The sequence below is a fragment of the Delphinapterus leucas genome, chromosome 16 (assembly GCF_059928025.1).
Source record: "Delphinapterus leucas isolate spDelLeu-1000000601 "Yukka" chromosome 16, BTC_Dleu_Yukka2, whole genome shotgun sequence".
Taxonomy (NCBI): Eukaryota; Metazoa; Chordata; class Mammalia; order Artiodactyla; family Monodontidae; genus Delphinapterus; species Delphinapterus leucas.
Window position 1 is genome coordinate 82,620,457 of NC_143144.1, and position 19,710 is coordinate 82,640,166.

At 47.3% G+C, this 19,710-nt stretch overlaps 1 protein-coding gene across 2 annotated transcripts; it reads right to left on the bottom strand.

Moving 5' to 3' along the window:
* Positions 1 to 373: 373 nt before the first annotated feature.
* CLRN3 (clarin 3) lies at positions 374 to 16,860 on the bottom strand. 2 transcript variants are annotated; one of them, XM_022569503.2, is made up of 3 exons: positions 16,507 to 16,860; positions 9,948 to 10,127; positions 374 to 4,115 (listed from the first exon to the last, which is right to left on the bottom strand). In XM_022569503.2, exons 1-3 carry the CDS (start codon positions 16,733 to 16,735, stop codon positions 3,835 to 3,837), a joined length of 690 nt encoding a protein of 229 aa, XP_022425211.1. In that variant the 5' UTR covers positions 16,736 to 16,860; the 3' UTR covers positions 374 to 3,834. The 2 variants fall into 2 exon arrangements, with proteins under 2 accessions (XP_022425211.1, XP_089754482.1); XM_089898356.1 differs by lacking the exon at positions 16,507 to 16,860 and adding an exon at positions 10,495 to 12,553.
* Between the last annotated feature and the right edge of the window lie 2,850 nt (positions 16,861 to 19,710).

A 19,710-nucleotide genomic window follows, 5' to 3' on the forward strand; every position in this document is an offset into this window, starting at 1 on the left:
GTTTCTTAGCCTCCCCGGGTTGAAGTTGTTTGTCGCTCATTTACAGAACAAAAGAATTATTAATGTGGTAGCTAAAGGGGCCACATCCTCTAGCTTTTGAAGTTGCCCCCACCACGCTCTGCGGACTCCCAGTTCTGTGAGGAGAGGCATGGCCATCGGTTATCAAGGCCCCGAGTTCTTTGCATCCCTTATCACAGTTCATTCTCACACTGCTGAGAGCGAAGCCTGGCACCGCGATCCCACCTCCCAGATGATTAGAAGGAGGCTTTTGCTGCGATTAACTTCTCCATCCCAGGCAGCCTGACTGCAGACGTTCCCTGCTCAGTCCCACACTGGTTGTCATTTCTATTATTTATTACTTATGTCTTCATCATGAGAAAAGCTCAGAGAAGGGGGGGACTGCTGGCTTCTTGTGGCTCCTATGAGATGTCAGAGCAGTGTACAAATGGAGCCTCCAACTGGGTCCTGTGTCCTGGGTCTGGGGGTGTTCGGTGGTGAGGACAGGCAATGAGGCCCAGAGAGCAGACTGCAGCCCCAGCTGCTACGGAGGCATCAGCCCTCCGTGCCTCTGACGGGGGGATCCTATGTACGCAAGGCCCTCGGGGGGCATCTGGGTCCCAGGGTCAGGAGATCCCCGTGGGGCTCAGGGACCAAGGAGCCTGGCTTCTCTCCAAGCTGGAGTTTCAGAATCAGAAAGCCTCCCGACTCCTAGACATCCGGTCCCACACACGCCTGCTCTGTGTCCTGGTCCAGGCTCTAGAAAGACATCAGATTAGACAACTAAGAACCTGGCTTCAAGTCCGCACTCAGTGGCTGGTTTCAGTGAAAAAGAAGGATGCACTCTGGGTGGGCGATGGGCCGGCAGAGGGAGAACCTGTTCTGGAACTTTACTTGGCACCTGCCTATGCTTTGCAGAACTGCAGGCTCCTTGGGCTTCCAAGAGGCCAATCAGAAGGCGGGAGGCTGCTGATCTGTCTACCTGTATGGCTACGTGCCACAGGTACCAATGCTGTACGGCCATGTGGGGCTGGCTGCAGGATAGTTCATTAGACCCAGAGAAGTGGCATATCCAAGGAGACAACTGCCCCTGCCCTGCCTGGTCCACAGGCGTTGGTGAGATGATCAAATCAAATTGTAATGATGAAGGTGAAGCTTAACTGGAGGCTGAGGCCCCTGTCTGCCACCGTGCTCTGCAAGCATCAGCCCACTAGAGGAGCCCCATCGCTTTGACATTAGTGTAAAGTACGACTTTCCCTACAATTATTATCACAGGCTCTATGTTCTTATAAAACTGAAGAGCACGATATTTTATACGGTAAACTAGCTCATCATAACAGGACCACGTGGACCGATTAGGGGTCACATCACGACCCTTGAAACGTTCATATTTCATGGACCAGTTTGGACCCCTTCGAAATAGTGTCTCAGGTGGTTCCGTTACAAGAAAAGTAAGAGAATGCACATTTATTAGTAGTTTTAGAACAGCAAATTACTATTCAACGGCACTTCTTTCCCTGAAAAAAAGTCAGTCCCCCTCCCTGCCCCACGGACATTCGCTAAAAGGCCCATCTCGGGGGGCCAGGGCAGGAGGCCAGAGTTGGGTCGTACCACATTGCCTGTGGTTGTGAATAGTCAGCAAGCCCTGTCCTTCCTTAGGAAGATTTCCACTGAACACACAGGCAGCTTCTTTACTTTCTACCTTCAGACGTAGTAAGAGAGCAAAGCTCTTCATCTCCCGGACTGTGAACTGTAGTTCCACTTACCTGATTTTCCCGTGTCTTAAATGATTCCTCAAAGACCATTTATGGTATAAGGATTAAGACAGTTTGTCCTCTAAAGAAACCAAGCTCTGCTCCAATGCTGAGATGAGTAAACACAGTCTTCACCAGCTACGGAATCTTTTGTACTGATACAGGATGTGAGGGCAAATTTGTTACCCTCATCTGTTTCCTCTTTGTTACTCAACCCTATTATCAAAATCTGATATAAAATTCAAACTTCCAAAGAACATAAATGTTTCTAGCTTCGAAGAATTTAGAACAGTTCCGCTGTGGGTAATCATATTTTTAATACGTTCAGTTTCACACTAAGTTGATTTATTAGAGTAATTTTTACTTTAGTAGGATTTGGTGGAGGGAGATTATGGAGAACTGACCTTTCAAAGAATGAACACAGTTTTGTGACTAAGAATGGATTTCACACGGAATTAGTGACTGCTTTTTGAATGTCTGTCTTAACTGTTCAGTTGTGATCTCTGCGGGGGCAGGTACCTGGCTTAGCAAGGCATTAATCACATCACAGGTATTCAGTGCATGTTTCTTGAATGAAAAATGTTATTTCTAAGACAGATTGTTAAAAAGTAATGGGTAAGAAGATGGTTAATCTCTGCTAGTTTCATAAAGGATGTATCCTCCTGTCCAAAGAGCTGCTGCTTTGTAAATTACACTAAGAGAATTCTGCTTCTTTTGGCTCTGGTTCCATCAAGACGTGAAAGGTGATTATTTCAGAATTCTGTCCGTGCTCTGTCAAGCCCCAAAGATTCTCAAAGTGATTTTCCGGGAGAATATCCTACTGGCGAAGTAGGTCGAATCCATCTGGTGTCTTTTAAAATATTCCAGGTCACCCACTGTCCTCTCATGAGGCCATGAACTTGTTCCACTCACCTGTCCTTAGAAGGCAACCCATCACCTGTGCTGTGCACCTAACCATCAGGGTGTGCCTGCAAGCCATAGAGCTGGAACCCATTTCTTAGCCTCTGGCTGGGCAGGAGTCTGATGATGGGTGATACACTCCCACCTGACCATCTACACCTGTGTCGGGGACACTGCAGCAACTAAGCAGAGGGTTGGTTGATGGGGTTTTTAGAACTTACCACAATATGACATTTCTCTTTTGACTGAATTCACCACAATCTTTTTAAAGCAAAAATATATTTAACCTTCTTAGCATGAGGCTGTAGGGCTATAATTTTAATCTTTCCTTGATATTCTTCCTTCCTAATCTTTTCCCTACAAAAAACCCATCTTGGGGCTTCCCTGGTGGCGCAATGGTTGAGAGTCCGCCTGCCGATGCAGGGGACACGGGTTCGTGCCCCGGTCCGGGAAGATCCCACATGCCGCGGAGCGGCTGGGCCCGTGAGCCATGGCCGCTGAGCCTGCGCATCTGGAGCCTGTGCTCCGCAATGGGAGAGGCCCGCGTACCGCAAAAAATATATATAAAAAAATATAAATAAATAAAATAAAACAAAACCCATCTTGGAAACTCAAAAATGAATATCAGCATTTCTACTCACCATTGGCTTTAAGTTATATGGGCGGTTGAGGGTCCAGAGGACCAGGTCATACACCCCTAGGTCTCTCCTTTTGCTTCCAACACCTGGTCTAGGAAAAAAAAGTTCTGAATCTCTCTGTGCCTGGAAGTCTTCATTCATAGAGTGGAATAAAAATGCATGGTCTCTCCTGAGGTGAATGAGATCATAGGTACCGAAGTGCTTTGAGCAACTCAAAGGGAAGGTGCGTAACCCAAACCTTTATTACCTAAAGCTTGAGACCAGGTCAGAAGGGTCCATAGGCTCACAGTCATTCTACTGCTTTGAACACTACGAGGGCTGGAGAGCTTTCTAGTTCATCTTCCCCACCCTCATGGGAAGAATCCTTTTTCAAGGGTACATCAGTTATGAAGAACACAGTGTCATGAGATACAAAAACTGTCACAGAATGACGGTCAAACAGGCCTGCACTTTACCTGCCGATCACCCAGACAAGCCAGCCAGTTACTGCTCGGGGAGCTGGCATACAACAGAGTAGGCCTAACCACCAAATGCGGGTACAGAATTCAGAATAAAATTCCATCCCTTGGGGCATATTCCATGGGCTTTTTCTGCTCCTGCTTCCACTGCTTTCTGGCCTTCTGGAAGATGGTGATGATGACCGCGGTGACTATGTTTAGAAGAATGACGAGCAGGGTGAGCCAGAATGAGTATCCATAACTGTGGGAGGTTCCTTGGTGAGTGACTGCTGGATAAAGTGGGTAGAGCCTCTGGGCCAGCTCTTCCGAGAGATGATTGGATTGTGTGTTCCCCACAAAGAGCACCATGCTTATGAATATGGAGGATGCTGAAAGGAAGAAATAGTTTCATAGATAACACGGTGATACATTTTTTAATGTCACTGTTTTTCTTTATTGCACGTACTCTATGGGTATTCACTGAATATCTACACTGGGACTTACTCTCTTTTAAGCATTAGGGGGAACGTAAAAGAAATGAAAGGCGCGAGCTAGATTCTAGGCTCCAAATGCTAAAGACGGTGCAGGGCAGTTGTGGACAGGGACAAACATTCAGCTCAAGCCCTTTCAGAAGGAGCTGCTCTGCCCACTTCCCTGGGCAATGAACCTAGCAGGTGTACTGAATGAGGGATGAATAAATGCTTGAACACGGAGGTCAACGGGGAAACTATCTAGAGAGACCAGCGGGCTGGGAAGGCTGAGGAAGGACAAATAGAAAAGGCGGCCCAAACAGAGACTCGTGGTGGTTGATGAACTCAGAGCACCCGGGTGTGTGAGGCACAAGCTCATCTGATGGGGAGGGGTGCTGAGGGTCCTGAGCACAGGACACAGAGGATGAGCTCACTTGGAGAGCTCTGAATGCCGGCTCCGGAGCTGGGATTTCATTCTACACACAATAGAGCACAGCATTTAACCAGGAAGGATCTCTTTACTAAACTCATTTTAGAAGAGCATTTTAGTAGTGTATATATGTCCATGACACTACCAAACGTAAACTAGATAGCTAGTGGGAAGCAGCCGCATAGCCCAGGGAGATCAGCTCGGTGCCCTATGACCACCTAGAGGGGTGGGATAGGGACGGGGAGAGGGAGGGAGATGCAAGAGGGAGGAGATATGGGAACATATGTATACGTATAGCTGATTCACTTTGTTATAAAGCAGAAACTAACACACCATTGTAAAGCAATTATACTCCAATAAAGATGTTTAAGAAAGTAATAATAATACCTACCTGGAAGGGTTGTTGTAAGAATTAAGTGAATTCATATATATATATAAAAAAAAGAGCATTTAAAATTTTTAGCTTCCCTTTTTTATTCTTCACAATGTCCTTCACTAGAGCACATTCCACCATTTTGACTTTGGAAAGCTCCTTTGGCCTAGTTAAGGAACATAGTTCTGGAGTCAGAGAGAGCAGGGTTCAAGGGCTCCAGCTACTGGCGTTGGGAGATGAGTTTAGCTTCTCTGAACCTCATCCCTCATTTTCCAAAGTGGGCGAGCTAGAGACACAAAGTAGATTCATGGCTGCTTAGGACTGGGGATGGCCTGGGGGGAGGAGTTTCCTTTTGAGACCGTGAAAATATTCTAAAATCAACTGTGGTGATGGTTGCACAGGTCTGTGAATATACTAAAACCACTGAATGGCACAGATTAAATGCGTGAACTGTATGGTATGTGAGTCATATCTCAATTAAGCTGTTTAAAAAGGCGGGAGAAGGAAGGTCAGGACGCAGACATTCCAGACGCGTGATGCTGCCGGTGAACCGCCCAGTGGGGCGGGGCCTGAGCATGCCGGGTCCGGGAATCCCCAGGACGGAGGTCCTTTGGGGCACAGGCTGCGTGACTCGTCATCTGCTGACATTTACCCAGAACTAGAAGGACATTTTGGCATCAAACTTGTCCTGATCATAACCCACACCCAGGGAACGGCCCTCCAGGGGCCCTAGTGAGAGGGCTTCTGCGTGAGGACTTCTCACTGTCCGTGATGATGGTCTTTCATCCTCAACCCAATGGTTTTATTTCTTAATAATAAAAGGAGTGAGTACATACAAACCCCCTCCTCTCTGCGCTATGCGTCTCACACCCCTTAATTATCCTTCATCGTGCTCTTGGGAAGTTTCTAATGAAAGCTTGGTCATAAAGGGGTAGGATGGAAATGGGTTAAATGCTTTTTCCTGAAGTAGGTGCTTTGATTTGAATTGGGAGGGGCCGCCATGGACACGGATGCTGACCTGAGCCCCCTGAAAAAGGGCACGCCTCTCACAGCCTGTCGTCCGTCTTCTGGGACAGAAGAGTTATTGGACCTGGAGGGAGCCACTGGTAGAAGGAGGAGGCCCTGAAGGCTTGGGACACTGGCTTCCCACCCCAGCCTGTCCCCATCGGGCCGTGTGACCTGCTGGGTTACTCTCTGCTCTCGGTTCCTGGACTGAGGTTCAAATGTGTTGGGACACACCGTCTGCAAGGTTCTCTCCGGCTCCATCATCTCTCAGACTACGGTTCTATCCCCTGGGGTCAGGGTTGCACCATGCCAGGCTGGGGTCAGAGGGCACAGTGGCCCGGGAGGTGATGCTGGTATTTTTCTCCTCAAAGCAGAATCCCAGGGCTTCCCTGGTGGTGCAGTGGTTAAGAATCCACCTGCCAATGCAGGGGACACGGTTCGAGCCCTGGTCTGGGAAGATCCCACATGCTGTGGAGCAACTAAGCCCGTGTGCCACAACTACTGAGCCTGCGCTTTAGAGCCCGTGAGCCACAACTACTGAAGCCTGTGCTTCTAGAGCCCACATGCCGCAACTACTGAGCCCGTGCGCCACAACTACTGAAGCCCGTGTGCCTAGAGCCCGTGCTCTGCAACAAGAGAAGCCACCGCAATGAGAAGCCTGTGTACCTCAACGAAGAGTAGCCCCTGCTCGCCACAACTAGAGAAAGCCTGCGTGCAGCAACAAAGACCAACGCAGCCAAAAATAAATAAATAAATTTTTCAAAAAAGCAGAACCCCCTCCCGATCCTTCAGCAACAAACTAGCAAACCACTCCCTCTTCTTCCCTGCAGCCAAGGAGAGGGTGTCCAAGCCCAGCCTGGAGAGGGGTGTGTGGCCCTTCCCTCTGCCTCCAGGACCCCTGAGGGCAGCCTGACCCCTGCCCTCTCCCCACGGTGATCCAAGCCAAGGACACAGTGATGGCATCTCTGTGGCCAAAACCCCCTGCAGGCTGAGCCTCCCATGAACTGAGTTTTCACTAAGTTCTCCGACCAAACTCGGGGCCCAAGTCTGCCCTATCAAAGCCGGAGGCTGTGAGGGCCTTCAGAGGCAAAGCCAAAGGCTGAACACAGAGGCAAAGCCAAAGGCTGAACAGAGAGGCAAAGCCAAAGGCTGAACAGAGAGGCAAAGGCAAAGTCTCCCGAGTGTGTTTCTGCCCAGCTCACAGCCTCTCTGTGTGTCAGAACTTGCCCCAAGCCTGGGAGGGAATGTGGCCAGAGTTTGCTGCCTGGCAAACAGTTCTTTGTTGTTAGAAGCAGGTGGGGATGGCGGTGAGGGAGGCTGCAGGCCCCATTTTCCATGTTTTCCTCCACAAACGTGCCCTGTGCAAAGCCAGCTTAGACTCGGCCATGGAGAAAGAGGCTGAAAGCCTGGGGCTCCCTCCTGCCGAGATGAAGGGATGCGCTCTGAGCCCTGCAGGTATAGACCGAGGAATGGGGGCCGGCTTTGTCCCGCTGGGCCCACATCGGACTTTCCCATCTGGTCCGAGAGCCCGATGTTCCTCTCAGATCCATCCTCCCCAGCTCCCAGGTGGTCAGTCCTCTGCCAAGGGGCTCAGTCATTGAATTCAACCCTGCCGGCCATGGAGCTTGCTCCAGAAATGGAGAAGGGCAATTTCAGTGAGAATCAGATTTGGGGGGAAAAGTCGTCTTTTCTCCTGGGGTTGCTGCATCGGTGATGGGCCAAGAAGGGCTGGCAGCCCTCTTGCCTTTAAGAGGACCAGCCCAGCTGCTTAATGATAGAGGGAACACTGGAGGAGAACAGAGTTCTGATGGTGCTGGCTGAGACCCTGGATCCAGCTGTACCTGAAGCCACAGTGTCCCTTAGCTTCTTAATCATATGAGCAAAAATTAAAATAATCTATATTTTACCCTGGCAACGAGTGCCAATGAGTCTTTCCTTTGCTTTGGTTGACGGAGGTGAACGAGCATCCTAGAAACAGCTTGGGGCAAGGATCCCTGGCACCTGGATGAGGATCTCTGAGTTTAGAGCCAATTCCCTCAGCTCCACTGTGAGCCAGGAAGCAGGAATACTCATTCCGAGGGACTGTCGTGCCTGGCCCACAGCAGATGCCCTTTAAATTGGGGCATTTGTTTGTTTTTACCACCGGGTAATAAAATCACAGAAAGAAAGGAAAGGGCTAGTCACGTGTGGATGTGGCTACATCAGCCTGACACCAAACGCTCAGAGCTGAGGGGTGAGCGTGCGACGTGGCCATGGTGCAGGCTTGCCCAGGGCAGCCCAAGTTTCCACCATTGCGGTGCACGATAGTTATGAACTGCGCTTGCTTGAGCAGTGAGTTGCCTGGCTCTCCCTTGTATCCATGCTGGGCTGGGACTGGCTCACACATCTCCTCAACCATTAGCTTGAAAAAGGCCGCAGTGGAAGTGTTTACACACTCGCACCAGCCAGGGCTGCAGTCAGGGCTTCCCTCCCCCAAGAGCCGGGTGTTCGTTCTCAGCACAGCACCGCTGGGAGCCACAGCACAGGGGCCCCTCCAGCCACCTGCAGTGGCCAGTGTGAGGATGGCCTCTCAGCAGGAGGACAGGAGAAAGCTGCTGCCCAGAGCCCCTCCTCTGAGGCTTCCTTACAGCCTAATATCCAGGGCACCTTTCTTTGTCCCTGAACGTTCCTGGTCTGTGTTAAAAATATACCACCGGGCTTCCTTGGTGGCGCAGTGGTTAAGAATCCACCACTGCAGGGGACACGGGTTCGAGCCCTGGTCCAGGAAGATCCCACATGCCGCAGAGCAACTAAGCCCATATTCCACAACTACTGAGCCTATGCTCTAGAGCCCATGAGCCACAACTACTGAGCCCACGAGCCATAACTACTGAAGCCCATGCGCCTGGAGCCCGTGCTCTGCAACGAGAGAAGCCACCGAAATGAGAAGCCCGCACACCGCAACAAAGAGTAGCCTCCACTCGCTGCAGCTAGAGAAAGCCCGAGCACAGCAACGAACACCCAACACAGCCAAAAATAAAATGAAAAAAAAAATTTATAAAAATAAATAAATAAATAAAGTAACCTATTTTTTAAAAAATGCACCACCTGTGGCTCACACGCGAGCACCTCCAGAGCCGTCCGGTTAGTAGGATGGGCTGCTTCTGATTCGATCTCGAGATCAGGTTCTCGTGAGGGAGGGAAAGAGCAGGAGAAACCCGGTTGCCCGGCAGGGGCAACGAGGCTCCCATGTGACCACGTCCCTGGGCAGACACAGTGGCCACAGAGTCCATGAGACCCAGAGAAAGTCCAAACCACTGTGACTCAAGCTGGGCTCCACTTCCCATCCCTCACCCCAATACCTTTCACAGCAAACAAGTAACACAACCTAGCAACACTGCCCAGCAACATCCGGGACTCCCAGGTTGCCCACAAGAAGGGCATTGGCCCCAGATTCTCCAAAATGACATTCTTGGTGGCTCTCTGTGCCACGATCAGGTTTAGATTTTGTCAAGTTGACTGCTGTTCTACGAGGGCAAGAAGGAGACTAAATAACACACGTGCATGTGTGTTGACTTCCACACATCACGTGGAGCCTAATGTGGAGTCAAGCACGCCACGGGAGCCCAGTGAATGTTTTGTGGGTGCACGTGTTTTTTTGTTCAACTCCTTACACCAGATACTCCAAAGCAAAGCCTCGGTATGTCATATATTTTAACACCTAACACGCCTTCCTCACCTCACTCTGGTCTCTTACCTGGGCACCTAAAACAGAATTTTATTTCCAAAGAGACTGAATAAATGCTGTAAGTTTACAAAAATAAACCTCAGCCCCCAGCACGCAACTCAGCACACAGGGGGCCCTCTTAACGCCCATGGCTCGACCGTGACTGTGTGTGTCCACGTGTGTGAGAGGGAAGCAGGGGGACAGAGGCAGAGAGCACGTCCTCTCGCCGATACTCACCGCTGAGTCCGTTCCAGGTGTACACCCCCATCGGTCCCAAGAACGTCTGATAGGGGTTGCTGAAGCTGTTGTAGAAGGTGAACAGAGAGCTCAACAGCGAAGTGAACAAACTAAGGACCAGGAACAGGATGACCACCAAGTGCAGAGTCTTTGGTGAAGAACTGTTCAATGTTCCTAAAACTAAAGCAATGTTTGGTAAGTACGCGGCACCAAATGCAAAGACCAACTCTGGACCGGAGGGCAGGTCCACCCTCGCGCACCCCATTCTGCCTCCTTCCCCATTCTACCCTCTTAGGCACTGGGGTTAGAAACTGTCAGCCTTTTCATAAAAGTTGCATATTTCTTAAGTGCAGGGGAGCTCTAGACGTGGATATGCACTTGCACAAAATGAAACGCAGGTGCCCTGGGCCGTTTGCCACCAGTTCCTGCTTTTGCCATTCTCCCCTTTCTAACCACCACCCGCCAGCCTCCCCAGGCATGTTTCCTCAGCTCCCTCCTTTGTTTACAAAATGAGCAGACACCAGAGACACGCTCTCCCCACACTTACCTGGAAACCCAGCCATGCATTTGTAAACATCTCCAAGAGCAGCCAGTGTGTTTCAGGCCCTTAGGAGATTGCCACCACATTCAATAAGGTGTTTACCGAGAGGTTCTGTGAAAGTCACAGCGACAGAAGGAAAAAAGTAAATTGGGAAAAAGATTTCAGAGTCTTTAGTAATGTACTAACACCATCATTGGGAATTACAAGGTGTTAGAACCACGATGGGGGTGGGAAAGGAAAAGTAAAAGCTTCCTTCTTTCCATTCCTGATTTTCAGGTCCCCTGGGAGAGGGCAGGAGCCTCTCACATCTTCACCCCAGAGCAGCTTTAAAGAACGGAAACCAGGACAGCCACGGAAACCTTCTTGCTCAGCTGTGGATGTGGCACATTTTCAGGAATGGGGCCCTGGGAGCCAGAGGAGATCTGGAGCCTCCTCCTGAAACGTGTCCTGGCAGCAAGGAGCCCTGTCTTTGCAAGGTGGCCTTTTCCATCACTGCGTCTCCTTAGTCATTTAAAGGTTTTTCATTCTGCATCTCTACAACATTTTCCCTGGATCTTAATGCTCCTTTTGGAGCGACGCAGAATCCACTCCCTCCTCTCCTGCCTGGAGCCTTTCCCAGTATTTGAAAAGGGATATAAACCCCAATGTGTTCTTCATAAGACGGGATTCCAAAGCTCCTGCCAGCCTGGCCCCGACTCTGCACACATTTAGTCTGACTTCACCTCCCTACCCGTGCTGGCCACACGGGCTCAACTCTCCCGATAAGATGTGACAATACTTGTGCGGGGTCCATCCTCTCTCCACCTCTGAATACCCACATGTTATTAGTTCAGATGTTTTTCTTTTTAAATCAGCGGTACTTTGCGAGGGAGGTAAATTTCCTGTCATCGGACAGAGGGTGGGCATGAAAGAGCTTTGGCCAGCAAATCTACCTTCAGACATCTGGACGCTGAGAATCTGGCTGTAAAGACCCTCGTGTGTGAGAGAATTCATCCTGATGGCCACGTCACGTGGCCAAGCCCAGGGCTGGAAGTGTCTCCACACAGAGCGGGGATAGAGGCAGGCAGGAGGGTGTGGCCAGCGGAAAAGAAAGGAGTCAGGAAAGACAAGGGGCGGGAGAAAAGAAATGTGGGTATGGTCTCCCGTGAGCACAGCTACAGCCCTTCAAACCCCACGGGAGACCAGAGAGGACAGAAGAGGGAAAAACCAGTTCAGCAACACGGAGGCCATGAGTTCACCACTCAGTGAGACGGAACTGGGTGCAAAGTTCAGCAGACACACGTCCAGTCTGCTCATCCCTAGCAGTGCCCAGCCCTTGTCACTGTTTCTGTTATTAACCCATGGGAAGGGCTAAGTTCTCAGCGCAGTCCCCTTTGCTATGCACCCCAGGTAAGAACTCTGAAAGGCATTGGTTAAACTGAGAATGCTGTCCTCTCTGCTACCCCCTGTTGCCTGCATGGGATGGGTGGGGTCCGATGGGCTCCCTGCCCTCCGGGCCCCCTGCCCTCCAGGAAGCCGTCTGGGCTGGGACAGTTCTGAAGGCCCTGCCCTCAAGCCCGAGGCTCTAGCTCCTTTGCCTGGCTCACCCCAGGGATGCAGTGGTGAGGGCTTGGCCTGGCTGTGGTGTAGCACACACCTATTCTGCAGCTCGTGGAAGATGACACCAGAATAGGAAAAACAAGAAGCAGGACACACCTGTTCAGAGGTGCCAGGTCAAATGTTGCAGATGTTTCCAAACTTAGTCACCACCGGCAAGAACCGCTCCCATTTTTTCCACAATCCCACAGCCTCTGCGTGAGCGTGAAGGAGGGAACTCCAACATTGAATCAGAAGTTTGCTGGGGACTAAATGACCTCTGTCCTTGGCCAATAAGACAAAATTTGGATACTTAACTAGAAAATAAAAATTTCAGCGTGGGAAAAATGTCCTGCGTCCAAGGCACCAAGTTGCCCTGGGGAAGGTTTCTCATTAAAAGCTGTAAATGGATGTTCATTTGCAAATGGTGAACATTCCACCTTTTCAGAGTAAATTAGAAAGTGACAGTCAGGTTTGGCTTTCTTTTTTTTTTTTTTTGGCAGTACGAGGGCCTCTCACTGTTGTGGCCTCTCCCGTTGAGGAGCACAGGCTCCGGACGCGCAGGCTCAGCGGCCATGGCTCACGGGCCCAGCCGCTCCGTGGCATGTGGGATCTTCCCGGACCGGGGCACGAACCCGCGTCCCCTGCATCGGCAGGCGGACTCTCAACCACTGCGCCACCAGGGAAGCCCTTGGCTTTCTTTTTGACTGTTGGTAACATCTATTAGACATCAATTCTCAAAAGGGAGTCCATTTGGAGCCTACCGACTCACACTTTTCTATGAATTCATGTGACAATTTATCTTAATTTTAACTGCCATATTTCCAAATTCTATTTCAGCCTTCTGAATTCCCCGCCACACAGGTATGACAGCTGTATCTCCCCTCCCCTTCCTGGCTCAGAACTCAGACAATGAAAGCTGAGAATTCAGTGAAAGTTGGCAAGAATGAAATCACAATCAACCTCCACAGCATGACAGCTGCTCTCTGCCTACAAAATTAGCAAATACATTCTGTCCTTTTTCCTTCCTTCGAGGGGTCAAGCGACGGAATCGAGAAAGCCACCTCACAATTGGAACTAATCACTCGGATTCTGGCAGCCCCGGGGAAAGAGGCCACAGCTCCCGCAGCTGGGAGGCCTAAATGTACTGGGTGGTGGGCAGTGCACAAATGGGGGTCATCCGGACATCCGGACTTCCTGTGCCTGGACATTTATACTCAAGCCCCACTGGCCATCTGGCCCTCCTAGCTCTGGTTTTCAGGAAGTCCTCGGAAATTGAGGGAGAGCCGGTGGCTTTCTTGTGCGGAGGAATGGTCTCCAGCCCCTCCTCAAGCACCTGGTCTCCAGGGGGCCTGACCCAGTGGAGCTTCTCAGTCCCTGGACCACAGTGTATCCCTGGAAGGGCTCATTAACTCCATGGATCCCAGAGTGTGGCCTAGGAGCTCTCCCAGGACATCCCAGCTGATGGCTTCAGCCTCTAGGAAATTGACGAGGGGTGTCTCAGAAAGAAGGATGGGGGAAAGCTTTTTCTGCCCCTTTATGCTACACTGCCCAGTGTGGTCATGTCTCTGGGGGTAAATGATATGTCGCTCCCACCCCGAGGGAAAGTATGGGATGTGTATGGGGTGGGGTGGACAGATAGGAGAAGTAAGAAGGGGCTTTTTGTAAATTCTGGAGATATAAACCTCATTTCTTCAGTTCAGTCATTCTTGCAGTTCATTGATTTTTGCAGCAGACTCACTTTCCTCATTATTCTTAGCTTGAGCCAATAGTACAACTTTGAGTTCCCCCGGAACAAAAGGGGTAGGTAGTGAAAAGAGACTGGTGGGCAGGGGGAGGCACACTTGGGGTGAAACTGCCCCTTGTTCTCATAGTGACCTGCACACACCTTTGTCCTACAAGTAGTGTGGGCTGATGGATTTAACTGATGGGGTCGGGGCCTTTCTCTAGAAAGACTAGGTGGTGAGCCCACCCAGCTCTGTGCAGTTCCGCTTGGGATCCAAGCTCCTCACTCACATAGTAGCTGCTCAGGAAGGTTTCTTTGAACCAAAATTAAATATTCAGACTCTTTGGAATAGCAAGGCAACGTGCTCACGGGTGGACACCTGGCATTTTTCATCTGCGTGATGGACCAGCTGGGATGCCTCTGGATGAGGCTATAGAGCTTCTGGTGAGCCTGAGCTGCCCGAACAATCTAGCTACACCACGGAGAGCTTCCTCCCCAGGTTGGGCTGATTCTTTTCCTCACCAATTGGCGTATTGTAGGCTGAATTATTTTGGCAAGTTGAACTCAGCCATCATCACTTCATTTCAAAATCTACAGCCCCAAATCGGCACCATGTGATAAATCCTATGTAGAAATATAGCAGAGCTTTGCAATATTCACTACTCTTTGGAGATTTCAGTGTGAACTCATCCTAGCTAAGAAACTGACATGGTTAACTTCTCATACGAAAAGGCAATCCACCACAGCAGGGCAGGAAAGTGGCATTTATACGATGATTTTATTGTACTGCCAACGGTTAGTTTCTGATTGGAAATAAGCCCGTGTGGTCCTAAAGAACCTGTCTCACTGCGCGTTTGCAGATCTGCTCCCGGGGGACCATGTCCACACACCTGCACCGGCTCAACCACCATCTACATTTGGGTTATGTGACTTTTCCCTCTCCGAGAGGACTGTTTGCAAGTGTTCCCAGTTCAATGACTGCTAAAACCATCAACACTGAAGACCCCCGGGCTCTGAGGTGTCCCTAGCAGATTTGAACGCCCGGCAATTGTGCAGCATCTCAGTGCCTGGGAGGTCGTTTATCTTCTACAGCCCCTGGGGTGACTGGAGGCAGTGACTTGAAGTTGGAATGTGGTTCTCTGGGGAAAAGGGGAAAAGTAGGAAAAATAAAAAAGAAAAGAAAAGAAAAGAGTAAAAATAGAGAGCCAGGCAAAGCAAATGCAAATATTCCACCTCCTCTGTGGGCCCACAGGGCTGCCTGCCGCCTTCAGAGCTATCCTTGACCACAGCTGTCCCTGCCCTCCCAAAGCCACTGTGCTCACGTCACTCCCATGGGGTTCTAGAACCAGGCGCTGACCCACCCGGGCCTCCTCGGTGCTTCTCTGAATGTAGGGAGTCAGGGATCTCATTGAAGCCAGTTATCTCAAATTGGAGCCAACTGGTTCCAAACAGACACTGTATGAAAATCTAAAAATTCACAGGCTGTTTTCTCGTATTTTAAAAATTTTACAAGTGTCTGGAAATTCAGGAAGTAGAACAAGTTTTGGTTTCGCAAATGCTATTCACAGAACTGAAAATGGTAGTGAATCTTTGAAAGTCTTCTTTTCTAGTCGCCGCAAAGAAAATATTCCTCATTTTCCTGAGGACCTGAGGCTGGTACCGGAGGAGATGTGTAATGCTGCTAAAATACTGGGCGAGATGTTGCTTTTGCTAAAGTCTAAAAGGCAAATTTGTAATTTGGAAATATAAGTATGTTGCTCTGGATTTAAGGAAATCATTTCATTAATAAAGTCACAAATTAGAACTTGGAGCTAATGTCCCACCATTATGCACGGAATGAGGGCTAAACATTACATTTGTATAAGGCAGAAAATGATGTATGTTTATAAGGAAAGAGGTAATGACTGCATAATACCCGATAAACCCTGTGTAGTGAGCTGCACGCAACACCCTTCGAAACAAAGTCCATTTAAGGTGGTAAACAAGTTACAAATTTGGTTTTAAATTTAGAAAACGTAACGGTATATATTCAAACTTCAAATGCCAAACAAATGGCTAAATTCAACTTATCATTCTCAAGGAATTTTTGTTTTCCTCCCATTGAGAGTAGGACATTAGTGTGTATGAAATCAGAAAAAAAATTTAGGAATTCCCGTAAAATATTCGATTAATAGACTTAATGGAAATTTAATATCAATTCCAACAGCAATGAGATATTTTGGAGGTAAGACTGCAAATTCAAATCAGTGAAAGAAATGAACTTGAGATATAAGGATAAGAAATTGTCCATATCTTCCACTTTATTTTTTCCTTGCATAGATGCCAGTAATTAAGTTCTGGACAGAGGTTCTTGCTCCGACTAAAAATCCACAGTCAATACAGTTAAAAATGCTGTCGCTACTGGCTGTAGAACACCATGTTGGTGCTCCATATTTTTACTTAACTATTTACCTATCAATACACTCTAGTATTGTTTAAGCATAGCCTCTGCTAGAATGATTTAGACTGTTTTGCTAATAGACACAACCAGAACCGAGGAAGCCGAAATAATGATTCAGTGAATTTTCAAAATTAAAAATATGCGTTCATATCTACAGCCCAGCTAAGTGCACAAGGAAATTATTTTTGCAGGGCTATTTGGCCGAAATACAGGATGGTATGACTCTTACCCAGTTAATTCAATCTCACTGTATCCATTCAAATGAGTTATGATTTACCTTCAAAATTTTTGTCTGATTCTGCAAGTCCATGATTCAATTCTTGAATACTCTTCCCACGAAAGAGTCCGTAGGTGATAATCACACTACCATTCGAAGAAGTGTCACTAATGACAACTGTACTGCGGATCCATTCTTGAGTTGTAAGAATAGAACAAATTACGATTAAAGCCCCCAAGCTTGTGACAAAGCTGGTTAAGAACATCAATCTTTTCGTTGCCGTAGGCATCTTCTCAGGAAAATAAGGATCCTAGGGTAAAAGAACAAAGGTCTTTTTATGATATTTCTGGACCTTCTCATTTGGAGTCCAGTATTTAGAAATGGAGTCTAACACTTGCTTGTAAAATATAAAAGCTCTCTCTCCATGAGGAAGGGTCATACTAATGAACATTGGACTATGAACACGGTCATAAAGATTTACAGTAGCTGAACTTTGGTCTGGAGTAAGAGGTTGCTATGGTTACAGCCAACCAGCAGGAACAAGGGAGCAGGCATGGTCTTTCCAAGACTTCCTCAATCACACAATTAATTTATAACTCTTTTTCAAGTGCCTTGGGAGAAAGTTCAGCCTATCACGTCAGGAGAGAACTAGAATTCCTAAATAATGAGGGAGCAAAGGATCCGTACCCCCCAAATGTTGCTGATTTTAGCAGCCGACAACATAGAGTCCCCCCTACCAAGGTTAATGACTTGACCTTAACAAGTGTTCCAAAAGGAAACCCTAAGGAGATGAAGCTCTTGCTAGAGATACTGGAGAGTGGAAAGAGAAAAGTTGACACCTTATTTTTAGACCTTGATAAAGAAGTGCTCCTTTCAAATTTCCTCTTTCAAATTGGATCACACCTGCACATTATTTAAATTATAACTTGAGAGGTTTCATCTCTCTTTCTCTTTAGTTCTCGGATGGAAGTGGTTCTGAACGTTTCTGCTTTAAGTCTTTGTGACTCCATTCTCCCTGTTGAGTGGCAAATAGTTTGTAAATGATCATTTCTGGCCCTCAGAGAAAGTCCCCCGTTTGGCAAGAAGATCATTTCTCAAGATAATAAATAGATGTTCAGAGCACATTATGTACACTTCTTTTTATTATATTCTTTATCTGGCTATAAAGTAATATTGTATATGCACATTTTCATCCTGTACTTTTCTTGGATAGCACCTAACTTATTAGTGGAATGAGTTGATAATGTCTGTCTTTCCCACTGGAATAACTAGACTATGGACTAGGAGGTGGACATGTTTGTTTGGGTCACCACTAGACCCAGGGTCTGCCAAAGAGCCTGGCACAGCAGACACTCAGCAAATACTTGTTGAGTGAGTTATCGGGGATATATGTACAAATACTCCACTATGGTGGACATTTATGTTGCTCCAAACTTTAAATTATAATTGAAAAAGAACAATGCATTAACACCCTTCTAGATAAACCTGCATCCATATCTCTGAATATTTCCTTGCTTAGATTTCTAGATGGGAGTCAAATCATGTAAACGTTTTCTGAAGCTGTTGCTAGGCATTGCTAAGTTGCTCGTCAGAAAAAGTTGTACCAAGTTAACCACACACCCTTAACACAGCGAATGTGCATCTTTATCTTCACAACGTTGTATATTATGGGGAAAACTAGTTTTTTCTACTTAAGTCTATTCATTTTAACTACATTTTTAGGGATAGGACGGAATTTCCGTAGTTCTGTCCTTCTAGTCCTTCTTCCAGTCTGAAAATAATTTTATATCATGATACAAGCATTATATATGCTCATTAGAAAAAATATCAAATGGAACTCACAGAAAAAAGGAAGAAAGCAAATATAATTTAAAAATTCATCCTAAAAGAAAAAATTGTGTTCATACTTGGGCAATAACGTTTATACCCATATCCTTATGCCCATACACGTTTATATTAAAATCAAGTTCTACTCCATGTTCTATTTCATAATCTTCTGTTAAAAATCTCAACAGTTTGTCATAGGACTCCCTTTCATGCCAATACATCAGGTTTACCATTGTATGAAGTAATCAGAATTTATTTATACATATCCTTGTCGTGGACATTTTAGTTTTAAGAGTTTTTTATATGGTACATTCTGCGTGTAAGTCCTTTACTAGATATATGTTTTGCGACTATTTTCTCCCAGTCTCTGGCTTGTCTTTTCATATTCCTTATAGTATCTTTTGAAGAGAAAAATTTTCTAATTTGGATGAAGTCTAAGTACCAATTGTTTTCATTTTGTGGATTGTGCTTTAAATGTCATATTTAAGAAATCTTTGCCTAACCCAAGATTGCAAAGGTATTTTTCTCCTATGCTCTCTTCTAGAAGTTTTATCATTTAAATTCTCACATTTATGGCTATTTGCCTATTTTGAGCTTTTTTTCTTAATATAGCATGAAGTAATGGCTGAGATTTATTCTTACACATGTGGGTATGCAATTGTTTAAGCTTGACTTCTTGAAAAGATTACCCTTTCCCTGATAGATTGTCTTGGCATCTGGCATCTTTGTTGAAAATCAGATGGCCACATTGTGTGGGTCTCTTTCTGGATTCTCTATTACAAAGTCTTTCTTCCCAGCTCTGTGTCAACTCCGGGAACTGTTTGTCACACTGCTTTCCAGTGGCTTTTTTCCTGTGACCTCAGATGGCTTCCTCTCACCCTTATGGACCAGCACGCAACCAAAGATTTGAGGGATCTCCCTGCAGATCTCTAGAGCTTGCCTGGGCAGCCATCTCTCTCCAGGACTCTACACCACCAATTTTAGCCACTTTTGCTTCCCCAAACTCTGATCTCTTTCTCTTCAACTCCAGATGATTACTGGCTCTCCCTGGTTTCTTCTCTTGCACCATTGCCTGTGAATTCCTCCTTGAAAACTCCCTGGTGCAGTGGTCAGTAAAACCTCATTTTCTTCTTTTCTTTCAGGAATTAAAGCCCTATTCTGCCTAATGTCCAGTGTCTGGAAACGCTTTTTTTAATATATATAATTTTCTGTTTTATTACTGGAGGGCCAATCTGGTCCCTGTTCCTCCATCAGGGTCAGAAGAAGCAGTCAGCTTTTATTCTTGAATGACAGCATGGCTGCTACATTTTCTTCCCCTCAAAATTTTGTGCGTATTACTCTGTTGTCTTTTGACATTGAATGTTGCTGTGGAAGAGTCTGAGGTCAGCTTTATTTCTTCTCTCTGATTGTGACTTTCTTATTCTGATAGCATAGTGG

Excerpts from the sequence above, each read along its gene's own strand:
- CLRN3 (XM_022569503.2), bottom strand. The coding sequence starts at position 16,735 with ATGCCTACGGCAACGAAAAGATTGATGTTCTTAACCAGCTTTGTCACA. Across the intron at positions 10,128-16,506 it reads ATCAGACAAAAATTTTGAAG|TTTTAGGAACATTGAACAGT; the intron begins GTAAATCATAAC and ends ACATTGCTTTAG. Across the intron at positions 4,116-9,947 it reads CACCTGGAACGGACTCAGCG|CATCCTCCATATTCATAAGC; the intron begins GTGAGTATCGGC and ends TCTTCCTTTCAG.